General features: G+C 38.8%; 1 protein-coding gene across 2 annotated transcripts in view; it reads right to left on the reverse strand.

Annotated features, from left to right (window-relative positions):
• Positions 1-22351, reverse strand: part of MARCHF6 (membrane associated ring-CH-type finger 6) — an 81375-nt gene that overhangs the window by 34129 nt on the left and 24895 nt on the right. For both annotated transcript variants that reach the window (XM_055555046.1, XM_055555045.1), the window contains exons 2-10: positions 19844-19940; positions 18980-19053; positions 17054-17197; positions 12420-12492; positions 8349-8517; positions 6687-6876; positions 5163-5224; positions 4510-4542; positions 654-705 (exon numbers count right to left, since the gene is read on the reverse strand). In XM_055555046.1, the coding sequence (XP_055411021.1) occupies positions 654-705; positions 4510-4542; positions 5163-5224; positions 6687-6876; positions 8349-8517; positions 12420-12492; positions 17054-17197; positions 18980-19053; positions 19844-19940 (894 nt within the window). The remainder of the gene's footprint in view (positions 1-653; positions 706-4509; positions 4543-5162; positions 5225-6686; positions 6877-8348; positions 8518-12419; positions 12493-17053; positions 17198-18979; positions 19054-19843; positions 19941-22351) is intronic.

The following is a 22351-nucleotide window of genomic DNA, read 5'->3' on the forward strand; positions in this document are numbered from 1 at the left end:
CACTATCTTCCCCCAAAGCAGAAAAACCTGTGAGCTATATCTGAATTCTGCCTTCCTTTCTCTCATGACTCCCAACTGGAGGAACTCTCAGTGCTGTCACACAAACCTCACAGGCACAGCTGTGAAGTGTCTGGAAGTCATGGCATTACTGGAATCTGGTTCTGAGGGGAGTGACACCAGGGCTAAGTTCACTGTCTTTCCTCAAACCCATATCTCTCTCTGCGACAGCTCCCAAGCCAAGGTCTCTGGTAAGGTCTTGGTCAGGACTTTTTAATAGATTAAAAACAAGACCTTCTGCCACAGGAAAGAACACAGAGATAATCAGCACAAAATTAATTTCAAAAGTGGGACACTGTGTATTCTCAAGTCAGTCTAAAACCAGCTGCTACAAAAAGAGACAGAAATGCCCAACAGAAGTAGAGCTGGCAGTAACAGCAGTCAGTGCTGCTTAGGAAAGAAAATATCTGTATACCTAGGGCCTTCCTATGCCAGATGACTATCTAAAACTCCTTTCATACATTCCATATAAATTCCATTCAAATATTCCATTCTTATATTTCATATAAGGTTAAAACAAAACAAAACCTATAACAAGGTCCGAGAAAACTAAACTCCTATCATAAAATCATAAATAAAAGCAAAACACCACTTACCAAAAACGAGAATGAACAGTGTGTTTAAAGACACCACCCAAAAGACATGTTCCTAAAGAAAAAAAAGATTAATAAAACATATTCATCTCCTATTGGATTTACATTTAATTCACTTACTTAGTTAAGAAGATTGAAATTTTTACTATAAACTTGAGATTTCGTTCAGAAATTATATGTAACTTTTCATTTTTCATTAGATAGCTCATGTGTGTGTGCTAAGTTGCCCAGTTCTGCCCAACTCTTTGCGACCCTATGAACTGTAGCCCGCCAGGCTCCTCTGTCCATGGATTTTCCAGGCAAGAAAACTGGAGTGGCTTGCCATGCACTCCTCCAGGGGATCTTCCCGACATGGGGCTCGAACATGCAACTCTTACATATCATGCATTATCAGGTGGGTTCTTTACCCCTAGCACCACCTGGAAATCCCCAGATAGCTCCTCAAACTAAACCTAAAGAACTCGAAGTTCTTAATGTCACATATTAAAAAAATCAAATTAATCCATAAACACTTCCTCTTCAGAAATTAATAATATACCATGAACTGTATAGATTCTCATAAACACCAGATTTCACTTGCATCACAACACTAAAATATCCAAATAAAGAAAAATTTGAAAACCACGTTATTTCTGAACATATTAATGTTAACTGCACAGCACTTCTTTCAGTGTCCAGTGTGTTTTCATGCCTTCTTTAAGGTCTCTCATCTATGAGAAACTGAACGCAATAAAGGACAAAAGGTGGCTCAGTGAAAAAGACTCCACCTGCCAATGCAGGAGACACGGGTTCGATTTGTGAGTCAGAAAGATTTCCTGGAAAAGGAAATGGCAACCCACTATAGCATTCTTGCCTGGAAAATCCCATGGACAGAGGAGCCTTGCGGGCTACAGCACATTGGGTCACAAAAGAGTCAAACACGACTGAGCAACTAAACAATAGCAAGCTTCTATACTGACTGTATAGAATCATAATCCCTTATGATTATACAGTGGAAGTAAAAAATAGATTTAAGGGACTAGATCTGATAGATAGAGTGCCTGGTGAACTATGGAGAGATGTTCATGACACTGTACAGGAGACAGGGATCAAGACCATCCCCATGGAAAAGAAATGCAAAAAAGCAAAATGGCTGTCTGGGGAGGCCTTACAAATAGCTGTGAAAAGAAGAGAAGCAAAAAGCAAAGGAGAAAAGGAAAGATATAAGCATCTGAATGCAGAGTTCCAAAGAAACAGCAAGGAGAGACAAGAAAGCCTTCCTCAGTGATCAGTGCAAAGAAATAGAGGAAAACAATATAATGGGAAAGACTAGAGATCTCTTCAAGAAAATCAGAGATACCAAGGGAATATTTCATGCAAAGATGGGCTCAATAAAGGACAGAAGTGGTATAGCTCTGACAGAAGCAGAAGATACTAAGAAGAGGTAGCAAGAACACATAGAAGAACTGTACAAAAGAGACCTTCACGACCCAGTTAATCATGATGGTATGATCACTCACCTAGAGCCAGACATCCTGGAATGTGAAGTCAAGTGGGCTTTAGGAAGCATCACTACGAACAAAGCTAGCAGAGGTAATGGAATCACAGTTGAGCTATTTCAAATCCTAAAAGATGATGCTGTGAAAGTGCTGCACTCAATATGCCAGCAAATTTGGACAACTCAGCAGTGGCCACAGGACTGGAAAAGGTCAGTTTTCATTCCAATCCCAAAGAAAGGCAATGCCAAAGAATGCTCAAACTACCGCACAATTGCACTCATCTCACATGCTAGTAAAGTAATGCTGAAAATTCTCCAAGCCAGGCTTCAGCAATATGTGAACCGTGAACTTCCGGATGTTCAAGCTGGTTTTAGAAAAGGCAGAGGAACCAGAGATCAAATTGCCAACATCCGCTGGATCATGGAAAAAGCAAGAGAGTTCCAGAAAAACATCTATTTCTGCTTTACTGACTATGCCAAAGCCTTTGACTGTGTGGATCACAATAAACTGTGGAAAATTCTGAAAGAGATGGGAATACCAGACCACCTGACCTGCCTCTTGAGAAACCTGTATACAGGTCAGGAAGCAACAGTTAGAACTGGACATGGAACAAGAGACTGGTTCCAAATAGGAAAAGGAGTACGTCAAGGCTGTATATTGTCACCCTACTTATTTAACTTATATGCAGAGTATGTCATGAGAAACACTGGGCTGGATGAAGAGCAAGCTGGAATCAAGACTGCCGTGACAAATATCAATAACCTCAGATATGCAGATGACACCACCCTTATGGCAGAAAGCAAAGAAGAACTAAAAGAGCCTCTTGATGAAAGTGAAAGTGGAGAGTGAAAAAGTTGGCTTAAAGCTCAACATTCAAAAAACTAAGATCATGGCATCTGGTCCCATCACTTCATGGCAAACAGATGGGGAAACAATGGAAACAGTGGCTGACTTTATTTTGGGGGGCTCCAAAATCACTGCAGATGGTGACTGCAGCCATGAAATTAAAAGATGCTTACTCCTTGGAAGGAAAGTTATGATCAACCTAGACAGCATATTAAAAAGCAGAGACATTACTTTGCCAACAAAGGTCCATCTAGTCAAGGCTATGGTTTTTACAGTAGTCATGCATGGATGTGAGAGTTGGACTGTGAAGAAAGCTGAGCGCCTAAGAATTGATGCTTTTGAACTGTGGTGTTGGAGAAGACTCTTGAGAGTCCCTTGGACTGCAAGGCGATCCAACCAGTCCATCCTAAAGGAGATCGGTCCTAGGTGTTCATTGGAAGGACTGATGTTGAAGCTGAAATTCCAATACTTTGGCCACCTGATGCAAAGAGCTGACTCATTTGAAAAGACCCTGATGCTGGGAAAGATTGAGGGCAGGAGGAGAACGGGACAACAGAGGATGAGATGGTTGGATGGCATCACCGACTCAATGGACATTAGTTTGAGTAGGCTCCTGGAGTTGGTGATGGACAGGGAGTCCTGGTGTGCTGCAGTTCATGGGGTCGCAAAGAGACTGACACGACTGAGCGACTGAACCGATACTGACTGTGATCTAACCTTGAATAGGAGCTCACTAATATAACCTTCTTACTAATCTGAGAATTATCATCAGATAGAGTTCCTCAAATCCTCAAGCTATGAGCCTCAATTCCTATTCTGGCTCCATCCAAAGGCAGTTTGAGGAGGGCCAATACTGTGAACGGCAGAGGGAAATTATTTGGGTCCATGACATTGCTGGGCCCCTGGATCAAGCACACCTGAAGCCCATCCTTCCTCTGGACTTCCTCTCATGTTAACAGTTTTAGTCAGTTGGAGTTTGGCTACCTACAGCCAAAATCATCTTGATAACCAAAGCTATTTAAAAATCCCAAAGGGCAAGTTGTGTGACTTTATATTACAGAACCTGGAAAAAACATCATTTCACCTTAAAGAACAAGTTCTTTGAAGAACTGCTCTTTACCTTAGACTGGTACTCTTTATCGTTAAGGTAAACACATGTGAGGCTCAGCAAACAGGGCTCTCTCTGTGAACATCTCAAAGCTGCTGTTTTTACCAGTTCAGGCATTAAAACACAGCAAGCTGGGACTTTAAAAGAAGGCCAAGTTTTCTGAATTACCATCAACTTTGTATTTCATTTTCTTTTCTAAAATTCAAATATTTTTAATAATTTCCTTTTTAAATAGCATTATGTTTATGCTTTGCCAATATTTTCAATACACAAAAAAGACTTTCTTCAATACACCAAGTAATCAAAAATCAAATGGCATTTTGACCTTAGTATAAAAAGCAACCATATACTGTAAATTTGAGATCACTGAATCACTAAGACAAATAAAGTTACAATTCTATTATTAAAAAAGATTAGCTTTACTTACTAGAAAAACTAGTGATCCATCAAGTCCTAGCATCTAAAATAAATAATAAGCATTATATCAAGATTCAACAGGATTTTTATCTATTTATGAAAATAAATTTTATTTATGAAAAAAGCTCATTTTCCTTTCAATATCTTTAAACATAATATTTACCCACTACTTTCCAAAAGAGCCTATCATTTTCAGAGACTGAAAAACTTATCGTAGGAGTTTTATATTTTGTATATCCTTTTAATCCAAATTATATAAAGTTAAAAAAAATTCCATCTTGGATTTTTATTCTTACATTAGATATGGAGCCAGTCAAGATTTCATGATACACTATACTGTTTTGTTAACTGAAATATCAAAATAATACTTATATTTAAATTGTTACTTCATTTTCAAAAGTGCACAATTTCAAGTTATAAATTTCATAAGTGAAACAAGGTTTGTACCAAAAGATAGAAAAGGCATTAACAGATCTTTACCATAGTATTTGTAATATTTTCATCACAAACAATGTATCACTTAATTTCCTCTAGAAACTGAAGTTCTGGTAATTATTTTCATCTAATATAAGTGCAAAATCAGTGTATCCATCTAAATACGGCCAACTTTAAGACATACATTAGAATTAAAACACTAGGACACTTAATAGATAGAAGTCTTACTCGTTCCCACGTAAGCTCTTCTGCAGCTCGGTCCCATTCTAATGCATTCCAGTTCATGTCATCTGGAAATATAATTTAAATATTACTTCTGGAATGTGAGTTTAATAAATAATAAGACATTTTAAGTTGTGTTTAACAGTTTTATAACTGTTGTTAAACACAACAGTTCAAATAGGCTAAACCAAAATTAAAATTTTTCCATACTGAGTATTTGCTAGTTAGGCAATTTTTTAAAAACATAAACAAACACAATGTACAAAATAAATTAGATGATTCCAGACTGTGACATAAGTGCTAAAAAGGACATAAATAGGATTATGTGAAATAAGAGGAATTCAGCAGCTCTGCATCAAGAATGAACCTGATGGATTTGAGAAAAGTGAAGAACCCAGGCGACTAGAACTCTCTGGGTGAGGAAGAGGGTGGTAGAGGATGTTTACGAAAGACAGACAGGGATCGGATCATACTGATACAACAGGAAAGTGAAGCCTGGATTTTATTTTGTTCTTTAGTGTAATGGGGAAATCACTGACAGATTTTAAGGGCAAGAGATCAGTATAAACACTGTGTGGAACAGGAAGGGAAGAAGGTCCAGGCAGGACCCACTGCATGAAACAGAGGGAAACCAGGGCTGTCACTGGGGCACTGCAGCTGTACTCTCAGAGCCTCTGAACATACACCCACCTCTCCCTTCAAAGGCCCCTTGCTCCCACCATACACCTGGCTTCCTCTCATCCTTCAAGCCACGGCTCAGGTTATCACTTGCTCTGAGCTACCCAGGGAATTATTTCAAACAGGTGTCTCCTCAGGAGCACCCCCAGAGCAAGCTGCACACTTATCACACTGTGTAATAACAGACTCGCTCACTTGGATATTTCTACTTCCTAACTAGACCAGAAATTCCAGGAAGGCAAGGACCTAGTGTCTGCATGCCTGTGGAGAGGAAACACTCAGCAATGGTAAGTGGACCCAGAGACAGTGCAGCACTTGACAGGATACCTCTGGGGCCAGAGAGAGAAAAGAACATGGTGACCTACTGGCAGCTGACTGGTGGGCTGGTCTCAGACATTCTTTTACATTCTAGAGTTTTTACAAACTGCCAGAAAATAAGAAATGAGTGTCTCTGGGTGATGTCTGGCCTGCAGAATACACTTCAAGAATTCTTCTTTAATAAGAGAAGTTGCACTGACTCAATAAAGATGGCAAAGGAATAAAATAAAATGGTAGTAAATTCCTTTTTAAAAAATATAGTATCTACTCCAACTTACAAATAACTTCTTCCTATCCATCCTATAAAAAGTCCTGTGTGAGGAATTTTAAAACACAAAACATGCCCTGCTTCATAGCTAACACGAATGTCATGCTTATGAATGCCCATAAATACAAGTCTGCTAAAATAAAGTAAAATCAGGTTACAAACAGAACTTCAAACCCATGAAGTTTTGAAGACTGCAGCCCTCCCCGGGGAGCTGGGAATGGACTCATGATCGTGGAGGAAGGGTGGGGACAAGCCGCAGCCATTACCCTGAGCCCCGTTGTTGGCATCAGCGGCATCCTCCCCGCCCGCGTCGTCTTCCTCCTCGTTCTCCTCCTCCTCCTCCTCCGCTTGCTCATCCTGGGCATCAGGGTTTTCCCCCACCACCGCGTTCTCCGCTGGGGGGTTAGCAGGCTGCTCGGGGGCAACATTTTCAGCACCATTTCCTCCAGCTGGAGCCTAAAATGACAGAACAGACTAGAAATTTGGCTAACTTGTCTCAGTTTTGCTGTATTTCCAAATTGTATTCTCCTTTCTAAAAAAACAAAACTAGCAAACAGACAAAAACTCTACTAAAATTCCAAAAAATCAGCTCTCAAGGGCATCTCTCCTAAATGTATCTGAATTTGTACCAACTTGGTAATATTAGAACACAACTCACTTAACAGTATACACGTTCATTCAGTATAATTTAGAGATTAACATTTCACAAAGCATTACAGAAAATACATGAACAAATCTGGCTATTTTGAATACATCATTTCATAATCCTTCTTTATAAGGCAATCTCTTGTTTTTACTGATCACTTTAGGGATGAAAATGTATTTATGCACTCTACTTGTTTACACACATACTGATATATAACTTAATTCTCAGTCATCAGTTAACACCTGAGGAAAGATTTCTCATGTCTGCACTGCAGGTTAAGTCTGTCCACAGGAACGTCATCAGTTCCCACACACTCATTTCTCTGCCTCTTCCTGAATTCTGCAACCCACCAAGTGCAAAGACCCAGTTGCAGTTAATTAATAAAACACTGAACTCCTATAAAGGTAACAAAGACTCTAAGAGAATATGAGATACAATGATGAAGTACTAACACTAGATTAAGAAAAGCATGTTTGCTTTATAGTCCCATTTTTTCATATGTGTAGTTTTCAAAGAAGCTGTACCCTTAAATCCGTAGAGAAAAGGGTATGGCGGAATTTGATGAAATCAATCCTAACACTAGAAAAAGCGAAGGTACTTAAATGAAAAACTGTCGTTTATTATTTATAGTTAATTTTATAGTCAATTTTTTCATAATAAAAATTTTACAAGGTGCAAATTGTTTTTGTATGTGTCAGTTCTTTTTTTCTTCTACATCTTTAGCCCTGTAGTTTCTCAGTAAACAAGATACTAAAAATCATTTATCATACCATTCTCTTCGTAATGCCTCAAGCAAACGCTCTTCATCTTGCATGCCATCTCTCATTAAGAAAAAGTAAAACTGTACAAGACTGTTATCAACAGTATTCCTTTTTTTCTACTTTTGGTAATGTTTCTACCAAGACAAAGGTTGAGTTGTTTTACACATGAAGACACTAATGAACAAAGAGGGCAAGGGGCCTCCTTAATGTTAAGGAGCACGTCAAAAGGACATGAAGGAGATTTGGATATTAAGTTCCAGGCAGCTGTTAGCCCAGGCGAAGGGAATGAAGGCACACTCGGTACACAACCTAATACTGCCCCCGTCTCACCAGGAAACTAACAGGCAAAGTCACAGCCACGTGCTTCTGATTTTTCACTTCTCCCTTAAACTTCTCCCAAACCTTGTCATTGTCCTGCTTCGCAATGAGGGACACGGGAGTCAAGGGTTTGGATCCTGGAGGGGGACAATAATTCGTAGTCCCACCCAGATCAAAGGAATTCGGGGACGGAGGGGGTTTACCTCATTTTGGTGATGCCCAGCAGCATTGAAGGGCGGAGCGGCGTGCTCCAGCCAGATCGGGGCTCCCCCATGGACGATCTGCTCTCGCAGCCACACCAGGCTGATGAACGCGCACAGTGTGCACGTCACCACAAAACAACCCTGCAAACAATCTGCCAACAAGTTGTCCCTGTTTAAAAAAAAAGAGGTATATAGAATTACTCCAAAGAACACTTCAAGTTAAGAAACCAAGGTAACATTCACTTTATACAAAAATCTAGAAAGAACAGCCAGAAAAGTGGTAACTTTTTGGTGAAAATCAATCTCTCAAAAAGAGTTATTTCTGAGGATGGTGGCACTTTATCTATAAGAGGGTCAAATATATGTATTTATGTATTTGTATTGTATGTGTTTATATTATAGAAGGCAAAGAATAACATCAGAACTACATAAACAAGCTATCCAAGCCTCTTTGAGGATGACTGAGAAAAAGGAAGGCAGCAAGCAAAAAATAAGAGTAGCCAAATACTTGACAAAGGTCAAGTATTAAATGCATGAATTTACTAAAGATAAATGACTCTGCCCAACACTTACTAAGAATTTTCTTATCCTTATTTTACACACAAGTTTAACCAACTTGGTTGGCTCATACTTAAACCCATGAGAATGAACAGAATCAGCAAATCAAAAAGAAGAGCCTCTAGTAAAGTCCAAAGACACTACAGGAAGGTTGAGAGACGCACAGGTCACAACACATGAAGCAAGAAGCCTGTGGGAAGCTTTACGAACGCCTCATTCAGAAGGCAGACTGAATTTTGATGCTAACTGCAAATACACTAAAAGTATGTTAGCTCCTCAACAAATTCTGACAGATCATGCACAATCCACAGGACAATACACAGAGTATTACACTGCTGAACACTTCTTTGTTCTTTTCCTCTCTGAAGGAGCATATCCTTCCCTGGTCTATGTCTGATTTTAAAATAATTCAAAGGTAACTCAAGAATTTTGGGAGCCTTTGGAAAATTCACTACCATAATAAAATGACATTTTTCCCTTCATGGAGACTTAAGGAAGGGTCAATTTGGGAGACCTCAGCCTTTAAGCTCCAAACTGAAATAATGTGGTCCTCAGATACTATCTGGAATATATCTTAATAGAAAGAGGAATGATAATCACCCCTCTGATAAGGAACCCTCCAGACCATTAAAATTTTGATAGGTGGGGACCCCTCTTGACTCCTGCCTTGTCACCAGTAGTAAGAACAGCAACCAGTCACCACAGACTTTAAACAATGACAGACTCCTGGTAGAATCCTCTGCTTTTCCCTCACACCTTAACTCTGGGCTGGTTTGGGAACCATCTGGACCATAAATGAGAATTCCTGAGTTCCAAAGCCTAGAAGAGAGCTTTCAAGATCCCATCTTCACCCTTTTAGAAGGCTGCCCTGAGATCACCATGTAAAGAAGCCCCACTAGCCTTCTGGAAGAGAGGTCATATGGAAGAACCAAAGTACCTCATCTTAGACCATCCCACCTCAATGACACACAGGCATAACTGAGGCAAGTCCAACAGGTAAACTGATCAGCTGAGCCCAATCCAAACTGTTAACCCCTGGAATTACGAGTGAATTAAAACGCTTGTTGTTTTAAGGCACCAAGTTTTGGAGACAGCATGTTTTGTAGTAATAGTTAACTGACAGACTGTGCCTTGAGATGTTGAAGACCTGGGCTATGGAATACTTAGCGCCTGCTAAGGTACTAAGAAATTTTAAGTAAACTTTCAGAAAATATAGAGAAAATGAAACATTACTCAGAAAAAATAAGTGATTTAACTATAAGTGCTTTCAGAAAAACTGGTTCAATTCTTCACATTCTAAAAGGCAGCATGAGATTATAAAATCTACCCATGCTTACAATTTCTTTCAACAATCCCCACCAAGACTCCAGTATTCTTCCGGTGGCAGTGAGGAAGCCCATGAAGGCCATTCAGGCGTGGCCCTAACCCACCAGGCTGGGGTGAAAAGGGAAGCCTGCTAACGTAAAGCAAGCAGCAGCTCTGCGTTTTGGTGGTAACTGTGCTACTGAGTAACACAGTGCTCAAAATTCACACATGGTTTTCACATATATTTGTGAATTTAATCTCTGAACGTGCCTCAGGGAGTGGGGTTCAGTTCACTTTGAAGAGTGGGCTGTTCAAAGATTAAATTCACAAATACACGTAAAAACTTAATATGAATTTTGTCTGATGAAAAAACAAGGGTTCAGACTGTCCAATGATTTGCCCAAGGTCACCAAAAAGTTGCAACTTTATTCTGGTGCCAGGGTTCCTTCTGTTACAACCTCAGTGCACTACCTAAATGATCACACCAGCCAAACAATCAGATGTTTAAGGGTCCCACCAACAAATAGTAAAGGCGGTAGGCAAGTAGAATACTGCCCTGAGACCAAAACACTAAAACTTCTCTGACATGGTGGTTTCCATAGGCACCTGGTTTTTCACAAAACCAAAGCCTCCCAATTTAAGCTTTGGCAAATATTAACATATTTTGCCACTCAAAACAGAAACCATAAAAGAAGGAATATACCCCACTTTACTGAACAGCACACAAGGGACCTCAAGTCATCTTTTCTAAACAATCAGGATACTGACTGGCTGCTACACTGTTCTCTCAAAAGATACAATGATAAATACAACTCAGCCTCAAAATAAATGGAACAAGACCACCCTGTTTGAAACAGTTATTTTATTATTTCATAGATGTTAAAATGTAACTTCCATCACTTGTAACTTTTTTCTGACCTCCCTTGATATTTCTAACATGAGCTTTTTTTTAGTATACAATTTCTAAAGGAAAGCCAGAGGTGAGTTATGTCATAAACACAGAGACATAATGAATGACACTTCAGCCATTTAAGATTGATTTTCCTTGCCTCCATACTAAAATTGTGTTCTGGATGGCTGAAATAAAAATCTGATGTCCAGATATAAGAATGCTGTCGTATTTATTTCCACTGAATCACTTCACAGGTTAGTATTTTCATACAAAGGGTAATATTATTACACTATTTCTAAATTCTCAAGTGTGTCAAATCACTGCTTCTCCTTTTTATCATGGCCACAGCCATTAGTGCCCTATTTCCAAGATTCCTATCTACTTATGAACATTACTTCAGAAGCTGTTCTAATGTGAATAAAATTCAAAACCTTTTTTCTGTTTCCTATACTGTCAAAGACACAGAAGTAAATAACTTGCCTGTTTTATCCAAAAAGGTAAAACCAGCAGCTAAAACCACCAGTAGGAAAACCAAGTTGCTGACACATCTAATGTTTCTACGTATTTTCAACCATAATTCAAAATAACGATGCAGAGACATGATTTCTTGTTTATCAGAAATGAAACATGCTCTCCTGCACTCTTCTATTGTCATTTGGCTTGTTTTCATAATATAATCTGAATGCCTCTATTCTAAAAAACAGTCTTGTATTGTTCTTTGCCTTTATTTAGGGATCAGAAACCTAAGGTCAGTTGGGTACAAAAGAAGATTTAGCAAACAGAGGTCCAATCTTTTGCAAGCTTAATATTCTAATGATCTTGATACAGTTAATCATTCACAGCATTTCTGATTCTAACATCAATAATAAAAATATAAGTCACATGTCTTTCCCAAGAAACTGCAATTATAATGCTTCATGCCAAATTAAAATACAATAAAGCTACAGTCAACAAGTTTTTAGAGTCCATAACCTAACAATCAAAAAAACATTTTAAAAAGATATCTGGCTTCAAACATCTGTGTTGTTAAAAACACGTTTAAAGGGGAACTTTCAGCATCTACGTGGAACAACACATTTTCTAGCACTATGTGACAGCTTACTTAACTAGCTTTCCCACTATTACCAAATACTCCTTTAAGAGGGTACGTTTTAAAACATCATTCACATGTATCAATTGCTTCCCCTGTAGTTGTTAGAATAGGTAAGAGGAATAGAAGGACTTTTCAAATCACAACAAATCCAAGCATGTGGAAGAAAAGATGAGCACCGTTCCCACTGCGCCGGCCTTCCACCGCCATGAGGTTCAATACTCACGTGGACAGCATGTCCAGCGGCAGTGTCAGGAGGGAGCTCACAGAGCCAGTAAACAAGCACTTGTAGATGCGGCCTGCCAAGAAAGGGCACGACAGCACACAGTCACAGCTCTCATCATAACTCAAACAGTCATTCAGTTAAACAGATGTAAAGTGTGAATGCCACTGAAATAAACAGTCTTTGCAAGTTTGAATCTCAAAATACTAAACTAAAAAAAAAAAAGATCAAGCATTAAAAATAGTGATAGTAAAGAGTAAGTATTACACAATAATGTTTAAAGTTTAGATTCTCTCTAGATTTACTTACTTGTATTTACTGAATGAGCTTAGATGTTTGGAAAAAAGAGGGGGAGGAATCCAGAAAAGATCTCCAAAATTATAATACAGAGAATTTTTTTTAACCTAGAATTTCAAAATTCATTGAATCTGCTCATGAAAATGAAGTTTTGGGGGTACACGCTTTTTGAAATTAAGAGGACTTTTCAGTAGAGTACATGCTTCAATGCTATGAATAGCAAACTAACAACCAATTTTTTAAAAACACAAATTCAAGGGTCTTCTAAAGGACAAAATCTTCAATCTGGCCATGAAGGGAAAATATGAAGTAAGGGTCAATATACAGCCATTCCCTATCCTCTTATCAGAACAGGCAGGAATAGATTTGGAAATGGGGCCCAAAAGTTGAGGTTTTCTTTCAAACCAGTACTTGTGTGTTAGTTTAAGCATCCTCTATAGCCTTGTACCAAAAATTTATAGTAACTTCAACGGCTGTTTTCAAATGTCAAGTCAAAATAGAAAGATAGGAACAGATTTTCTGTAATACAAATTGCTTATATCTGTGTATAAAATATTCAAAGCAAGTATGTTTATAGCAAAATAAAACTGACAGAAGGCCAATTATCTGTAGATAAAATAGATTCATAAATTAAAGGCCTCCTTATTAGTGTGCTTAAAAACAGGGCAGTTCAACACCTTCCTACATGAAGACAGTCGTGGGCACATTGCTAACTTAAAGCTGCTGCTGCTGCTAAGTCGTTTCAGTCCTGTCCAACTCTGTGCGACCCCATAGATGGCAGCCCACCAGGCTCCCCCGTCCCTGGGATTCTCCAGGCAAGAACACTGGAGTGGGCTGCCATTTCCTTCTCCAATGCATGAAAGTGAAAAGTGAAAATGAAGTTGCTCAGTCATGTCCGACTCTTATCGACCCCATGAACTGCAGCCCTACCAGGCTCCTCCGTCCATGGGATTTTCCAGGCAAGAGTACTGGAGTGGGGTGCCATTGCCTTCTCTGGCTAACGTATGACATAGATTTTAATTGTGTGTGAGTGTATGTATAAACAAGTCAGAACAGAAATCAAGCTTGTTACCTGTTACTTAAATCCTCAAAGTCCTTACTTAATTTTTGATTATTTGATCTACTGATTTCAGAGAAGTGTGTTAGTTTTCCACTATGACTGTGAATGGTTTACATTCTAAGTCCTGTTTGCTGATGCATAAAAATTCTTAAGTTTTCTTTTATTAATATGAAATAAAATGCTTTTCCTCATTTAAAGTGTTTCATCTTGAAGAGTATCTGGCTGGTGAATACTGTTCCTGTCTTTTGTTAGCTAACAAATCTCTCCAACGTCAGCCCCGGCTGTTTTGTACTTCTTTCTCGTAATGGAACAATTTCATATGTACACAGTGATCACAGCTACTGTGATCACTTTTACTCCCCTTTCTCTTCTTGTCTTTCCTGTCCTTTGTTGGACTTCAAATTTTATTCACTGTCTCCTATTCCTACTCCCTAGGATAAAAACGCACCATCTTATTTCTATTCTCCAAGTGATTAGCTCTAAGTTTTGTTACTTTTTTATTAAGGTAAAATTCACATAAATCTTAAGTGTATCTGCGTGAATTTTTACATCACTGTATATCCAAGTAACTGCCACCCAGATAAGATTCTCCACATTTCTAGCTCTCCAGAAGGCTCCTTCAAGCCACTTCCCAGTCAATATCTCCAGCACAAGGTGACCATTATTCTGATCCCTATCACTGCAGATCAGTTTGGCCTATTTTAAAAAGGCCACATAAATGCAATTATACAGTTCATACTCTTTGTGCCTGGCTTCTTTTTCTCAAAGAAGTGAAGTTCATCCATGTTATCCTATGTCACGACAGCCAGCCCTTTTGTCATCACTATGTAGAATTCCATTATAGGGATAAGTGCACAGAATCCATTCTACTGTTACTTGGTTGGTTCCAGTTTTAAACTACTATCTGCAGAGCTGCAGTGCTCACACTATTATATACAAGTCTTTCAGTGGACACAAGGCTGTGTCCTGTGACTATTTCTGTAATCAATATTCCCAGAAATAGAACTGCTGGGTCATAATGTATTGAAAATATTAACCACCGACAGATAATGCCAAACAGCTTTCCAAGATGGTTATACCATATTTATATTCATTACTACTGATGAATACATGTTTCAGATGATCCACATCCTAATAAAAAGCATTTGGCACTATTTTTTTCCCTTAACTTCAGCCATTCTGCCGATTCTGTAGAGTAACTTTCTTGTACCTTCGCCTGATGACTAATGATACTAAGCATCTTGTCACGTGTTTACCGGCTATTTAATCTTCTTTCCAGAAACACCTGTTCACATCTGCTGTCCACATTTTAATTGGCTTGTCTGCCTTTCTCTTAGATTTAATAGTTCTTTTATTATATACTCCTTGCATATATCCTGGATATATAAGGATCTATCCTTATATATATATCCTATATATGTAAGTCCTTTGTTAGACATGTGAACTGCAGATACCTTCTCTCACTCTGTAGCTTGCCTTTCTCTCTTAAGGGTATCTAAGCACGAATTAAAAACCTTAACTTTAATTAAGTCAAATTTCTCAATGTTTTCTTCTACAGTTATTCTAATATATTATCTTTTAGAAATTTTTAAAATTTTAATGTTCACAATCAGACTTATGATCTATCTAAAATTAACTTGGGTCAGGTGGGAGATGATAGTATGGTTCGTTTTTCTCCATATGCCCAACCAGTTGATGCTATACATTTATTGAAATGACCATCTTTCCTCCCCTGAACAGTGGTGGCACCTCTGCTCTTAATTACCTTTGCTAGTTCAGGACTCTTACTTGGCTAGGCCTGTATTTTCTTGTTTTGTCTAAAGCATCTATAATTTCCCCACAAGACAAACAATCTAAAACGCTCTCATTTCTATCCTCCCCTCACAAGATTCTTTCATGTGAAGATCACCTAGAATTTTAGTTTCAGACTGACACCTAAAAAACTGTAGTGCATGCATACTCAGTCGTGTCCAACTCTTTGCAACCCTACGGACTGTAGCCACCAGGCTCCTCTATCCATGGAATTTTCTAGGCAGGAATACTGGAATGGGCAGCCATTTCCTACTCCAATTATTGTAGATTAACAATAATTATAATTTAGCTGTAAGAAGTACTTGTTTTTCTTTGTAAATTACACCTTTCTCTTTGATTCCTTGCTCTCCTTAGTAAAATATGTCTTCAAACACTATTTCATAAATAATTTGAAGTAGTAAACTTTCCAACTCCTTGCCTCTATTGAAATGTCTGTATTTGTCCTTCTATCTGAATAATTTTAGAAGATTTTAGGTTCAAAAATTTTGTCCAATTTTGAAGCTTCAGCTGTCTTCTAACATTCAGCCAACCTGACTTTCATTACTTTGTAGGATAATCTGAAAGCATAATATCTATACACTACCCTATTCAGCACTGGAAAACTTTAACATGGGCCTAGCTTTGCCTCTTTCCTTTATCAGACTCAGCTTTCTCTTTTACCTTCTGGAACTAGTTACTAGTCAGATACTGAAACAACAGGATGTGGCCTCCATCTCTCAATTTTTTCCCTCATACTTACAACTTCTTGTCTGAGTCATATCCTAGAGAACTCCTTGCTCAATCTTCTAGCTCACTAATTCATTCTTCAAGTAAATAGTACCTATTCTGCTATTCTCATAAGATTTTCATAATTCATCAAGCTTATTCATTTTAAGAAGATATGAGGATATTAATCACACTTATGTAAAAATCTTGTTTGCATTTAACTCTAAAGAATCCTATCTACATACTCTGGCACATATACTACTGACTCCTCTCCATGTCTTTAAGAACACAAAGAACCTAGAGAGAATCAACTAAAAGTTAGTATACCAATTTCCCAGAAGTACTCCTATATTTGAAAAATACACTTCCCAATTCTTCAGGACCATTGGGGATGTGTTTTTTAAAGGGGGATTACAAAAAAAAAAAATCTTAAAAAAACATATCTTTTGCCATTTTTGAAAGCTCTGATAAACTTCAAAGAGTAAAAGTCAATTTTCTTTCAATTATGCTTTGATTTTGGTTTTTCAATTCTCTCATGAACTTTCATTATTAGCCTCTGTATGCTGTGTTTCCCACATTCATTTAAGAAGCTCACTTGTTAAAAAATGGTTTTTCATTCAGATAAATAACATGTTCTAAATGAGGCTTTCCTAATACACAACATTATAATATCTAATAAACATCACTGAATAAAAATACTTTATAATATTAAACAGTTGTGTAATATTTAAACAACTCCAGTAACAGGGAAATGAATACTCACATGCTGTAAGAGGAACAACTCCCAACCATGCAAAGGCCACAAGTGTATAATGAAACCAATATCGTATTGCAGTGCCAATACTTGTAACCAGTCCAGCAAATATGTCCTGGATTGGAAGCCGTGAAGGCATATCTGGGGAATAAACTGTAAGGGGGGAAAAGGAAAAAGTTCAAATTCATGAAGATTCAAAAACAGGTTACTTTGTAGGCATATAGAACTATCTAACTTTTGACCTTTGCATTGCATCTAAGTATTTTGTCCCATATGAAAAATAATTCAAATAGTTATAACATAATACTACATTTACCCAGAAGTCATTTATGAGAGCAAATCACATAAATATAAAAGCCAACAAAATAGGCCTCTGAGCAGGAAAAAAGATTCAAGAGATGTATACATCCCCTCACTCAAGAGCCAGGAACTTTATGCAAGGCTAACTCACACACATTTCAGCATTCAAACAATATAACCAGCTGGTTTCCAGAGTTATCAAAGATCACCTAAAGCGGTAGGAGCAAAAGATGAAGCTGACAGAGGTCCTCAAAAAAGAACCCTCCCCCAATACTAGCCTCAGCAGCAGCTCTCACAGTGCACAAGAATCTGCAGCAGAGCTACTTCCTACAGGAGCAAACAGCCCACTGGGGTCCATTAGCCACTCCCCGCTCCCATTTTAGCACAATCAACATTCAAATGGTAAACTGTTATGATTTTAATCATATATACTCTTTACATAAAAACAAAGTAACATTAACACTAGTTTACAGAATTTACACCCAGCAGTTTAAGATGCTTAAAACAAACACTAAAGCATAAAAAGCTTTGGGGGAGGGGGCAGAAGAGGAAGAAGAGCAATGTACTAGGATCCCAGAGTGAAAATATGCGTCAAATTCTTGATACCTTGCCAGTATGAACATCTACTTATTTATAAAGTACATAATATTAAGTATAAATCAACAGGCAAAAGACTTATAAATTATAATTGGAATTCTAAAGATCTGCAAAATATTTACCATAGGCTTACAAAACATTGAGCTTAAAAAGTCTTGTTTTTAAAAAGTGAATTAAATATTTGTCATTATTATTGTTATTATTACAACCAACACAATTTTAACTCAAAAGATATCCCAAATTTTAACAGGGATGGGACATTTGACAAATTTAAGGCATCATTAATTACTCACTTTTCTGGGTATATAATGGTATTATAGCTGTTTTGTTTCTTTTTTTTTAAACGAACCCTTGTCTTGGAGGTACATGCTAAAATATGTACAGATGAAATCATACATAGGATTTTCTGTAATAAGAATGGAGATGTGGGAACAAGAGCATAGGGAACCACCAGAGAAGCCCACATGCAATTGAGAGAGGCCCCCAGTAAACGGCCTGGAAGGGACTGAATCCTAACAAACACCTGAGTGTGATCAGAACAATACCTCACCCCACAGCTCCCAAGCCAAGCCTTCAAATGACACCGGGGCTCTAGCTGACAAGACTGACTACAAGCATGTAAGAGATGCTGAGCCAGAGACATCCAACAAAGGTGGTCCAGATTCTGGATCCACAGAATCTATGAGATAATAAATGCTTGCTGTTAAAGAGCACAGGGGACTACACGTAAGGGCTATGGGTTGAAAATGGATGCAACTGAGTGATGGATACACTTGGGTTCATTATACCTTCATATATATTTGAACTCATCTAAAATATAAAAAAGAAAGAAAAAAATATCTCGCAAATTAAATCACACATGCGTGTGTTAAAAGCTAACATGTAGTTTTAAAAAATGCTTTCCAAAATGCTATAGCAATACTTTCTATTACTATCAAAAACAAATTAAATCAAACATAGTTGCTTTAAAACTGTTTAAACATCTTTAGGTAGCCAGTTATAATCTAGAAGTGCAGTGAAAACTTCTGAAGAACTTACTTGGTGTGAAAGCAAATCTGTGCTTGCATAATTCACAGTATTCTTTTCGACTGTGTTTCAGCCACTGAACTAAGCTGCAATTACAAACATATTCATAAGTATAGTATTTATGACAAGGAAACTTTGAGGTTTCACTGAAAACTAATATTGCTTTACTAAAGTTTAACATATCACAGAGCTTTTACGATTTTAAATTCAGAGTATCTTTAATTTTTTTTTTTATCACTGATGCCCTCAAAGAGTACAGAATTGTAACAAATAAAGATAAAAAAACACGTGTTTCTACTACTAAAAAGCAACTGAGGTTAAACTGAACAATTAATTACTGTAAACTGTAATCTCCTCAAAGATAACTGAATATAAAAAGAATCTTCAAGCATCAACATCAGTTCTAACACTGATTTAATAACACTGCTGCCTGGTGGCCAGGCCTATCACTAATTGGCTGGCTGTGCCACCGAGAAGTTAATTTTTCTGTGCTTCAGTTTCCTCACGTGAATGACAGTAATACTCCACCTCGCAGTTCTGTTGTAAGGATTAAATGAGCTAAAATGTACAGAAGCACTGTATTCCCTGACACAAAGCATTTCCTCAATGTAAGCTATAACCATCCTAAGCAAAACCAGAAAACCGTAATACTCCCCATGAACATATAAGCTCCCCACAGTAGAAACAAACAAATGGGCAAAAGACAATATACCAAAATGACATGGCTTGGTAATAAGCAATAGGGATAATCTCCAAACATAGTAAAAAATTTTTTTTAAATATCTAGTTACAGAAAAAGTCACTGAAACAGTTCCCTTTATCATACAGATGACAAAAGTGAAGCTCAGGCAAAAATTTTCCAAAAGGATGACTCACCATTCTTGATGGATAAACTTAATACTGCCAGTACACACACAAGGATGATAAAGAGGTTTCTCAGGTGTTCCTTCTGACCGACACACTCTACATATGTCTATTAATGAAAAAAGAAAAACTGAATTATTTTGGTTGTAATTTATGAAAAATAGACCACCAAAGACTAAAATATTGCTTGTCAAAGTAAGACTCTGTCACTACATAAAACATCATTAACATCATGGAGAACTGAAAAGGGTGATCAAGATGATAATCAAATATATCTGAAACTTAAAATCACTATTATATAAAAAGGTCAATTGCTTCTTTGTATGAGAGTTCTGTAAATAAATAAAAATTGAAAATGACAGAAACAGTGGTTTTCCTTAAAACTGCATGGTGCTTAGTCAGTCAGTCATGACACCTCTTTGCGACCCAACAGACTATAACTATCCAGGCTCCTCTGTCCATGGAATTCTCCAGGCAAGAAGACTGGAGTGTGTTGCCACGCCCTTCTCCAGGGGATCTTACTGACTCCAGGATCGAACCCAGGTTTCCTGGCATTGCAGGCAGATTCTTTACCGTCTGAGCCACCAGGGAAGCTCTAAAACTGCACACTCTCATAACTAACAGACTATAGATAGAAATAAGCAAAAATCAATCACCATTCTTCTCCTAATATTTTAAAGTCCTAAGTCCAGTCCTAAGTTTAAACTTCACAAAAACGTTATCTCAGGACTTATAGAAACAGCAGTGAGTGGCCCTGGGGACAACCCTCCACTAGAGGGAGACACTGTAACAGACACACACACAATCAGGGTGTGGAGGGGGCACCCCAAGACCACGAAGGCCAGAGAGAAACAGCCAGAGGCCGCCTTAAGCAGAAACTATTGTGGCTCAGCTGGTAAAGAATCCGCCTGCAATGTGGGAGACATGGGTTCGATCCCTGGGTTGGGAAGATCCCCTGGAGAAGGGAAAGGCTTCCCACTCCAGTATTCTGGCCTGGAGAATTCCATGGACTGTACTGCTAAGTCACTTCAGTCGTGTCCGACTCTGTGCAACCCCATAGACGGCAGCCCACCAGGCTCCCCCGTCCCTGGGATTCTCCAGGCAAGAACACTGGAGTTGGCTGCCATTTCCTTCCCCAAAGCATGAAAGTGAAAAGTGAAAGTGAAGTCGCTCTGTCGTGTCCGACCCTCAGCGACCCCATGGACTGCAGCCCACCAGGCTCCTCCGTCCATAGGATTTTCCAGGCAAGAGTACTGGAGTGGGGTGCCATTACCTTCTCCTACTGTACAGTCCAAGGGATCGCAAAGAGTCAGACACAACTGAGTGACTTTCATCTTCATCATGGGAGCGCAGGGATATGGGTCTGCCGCCAGAGGGCAGCAGCTCCTCCTCACACTCCTGCCCCAAGTGGTTCTAACTGCACCACCGTCAGTCTGCCTGGGGTGGTGGGTGACATGCAGAGGACTGAAAGCGTGCCATCAAGCTCTCTCGTTCATTAATGTGGTCCTTCCGCAGGACCACCTACCAAAACCTGGTAGTGACTTTCATTTAGAACGGCTTCTCAGCGAACCACCAAGGCCAAATACCAACCCCAAGGTGGGAATGTGAGGGATAACGGGCAATGTGAACAAGGGGCAGGGACTTGATGTAAACTTCTGATCTACTGTCTTACAGGGAATTCCTCATTAATGAGTAACAACTGCAACCCAGAGCCTATCTCTAACGGATTTAATAATGAAATCTCCAGCACCCGTCCGACTGGAAGCACACATGCTGAGCAGTGTGGTGTGGTTCTGGCCACTTAAGAGCATCACAGACTTGTGACTGCTCAATGTTGGGCGACTAAACAATATTTGTTGAAGTTAAGGTTATCAAGCGCTCGGGGTAACCTATGGTTAGCACAACTAGTCTCTCTGTTATCTATAAACCAGATAAATTGCTCCAGCAAGACAGAAAAGCCACTCATCACCACCCAGGAAAAAGCTATCAAAAGTGTCAATCCTGGTTCCCATGGAGTCTAGAGTTATCTGAATTGTATCAAATTAAGCACAGATTGCACCACTGTGCCTTTAAATTTCAGTTCTAGAACCAGACACTGCAGCTACCATCATGGGAAGGACTTTGCTTTCCGGTAAGCTACCCGCACATTACCGGAAATAACGCTGGCAGTCGGCATCGTTTATGGAGAGACAATATGGGATCAGAATCTCTTTGAACCTCCTTTTTACACCTTCATCCTTAATTAATAAAAACATCCATGGCAACAGCTTTTACTCTGGTCCATTTTGCATCAATCTAAGACTTTGAGCTCTAGCCGTGCAGTAGGAACGTCCCAGCCATCGCGTCTAATCGGCCTCCACAAAGTTCCAACACGAAACAGAACCATGGTCCCATGCCATGATTTCCAGCGGCAGTGTGCAGGCAGCTCCAGCACTTCAGCCCAGGGAAACCAGGCTAGGAGCCAGGAGGTCGAGGAGAAGCAGGGCATGGGGATAGGGGCAGAGGCTCCCCATCCGTAAA

This window comes from Bubalus kerabau, chromosome 18 (genome assembly GCF_029407905.1).
Source record: "Bubalus kerabau isolate K-KA32 ecotype Philippines breed swamp buffalo chromosome 18, PCC_UOA_SB_1v2, whole genome shotgun sequence".
In the NCBI taxonomy this organism is placed as follows: Eukaryota; Metazoa; Chordata; class Mammalia; order Artiodactyla; family Bovidae; genus Bubalus; species Bubalus kerabau.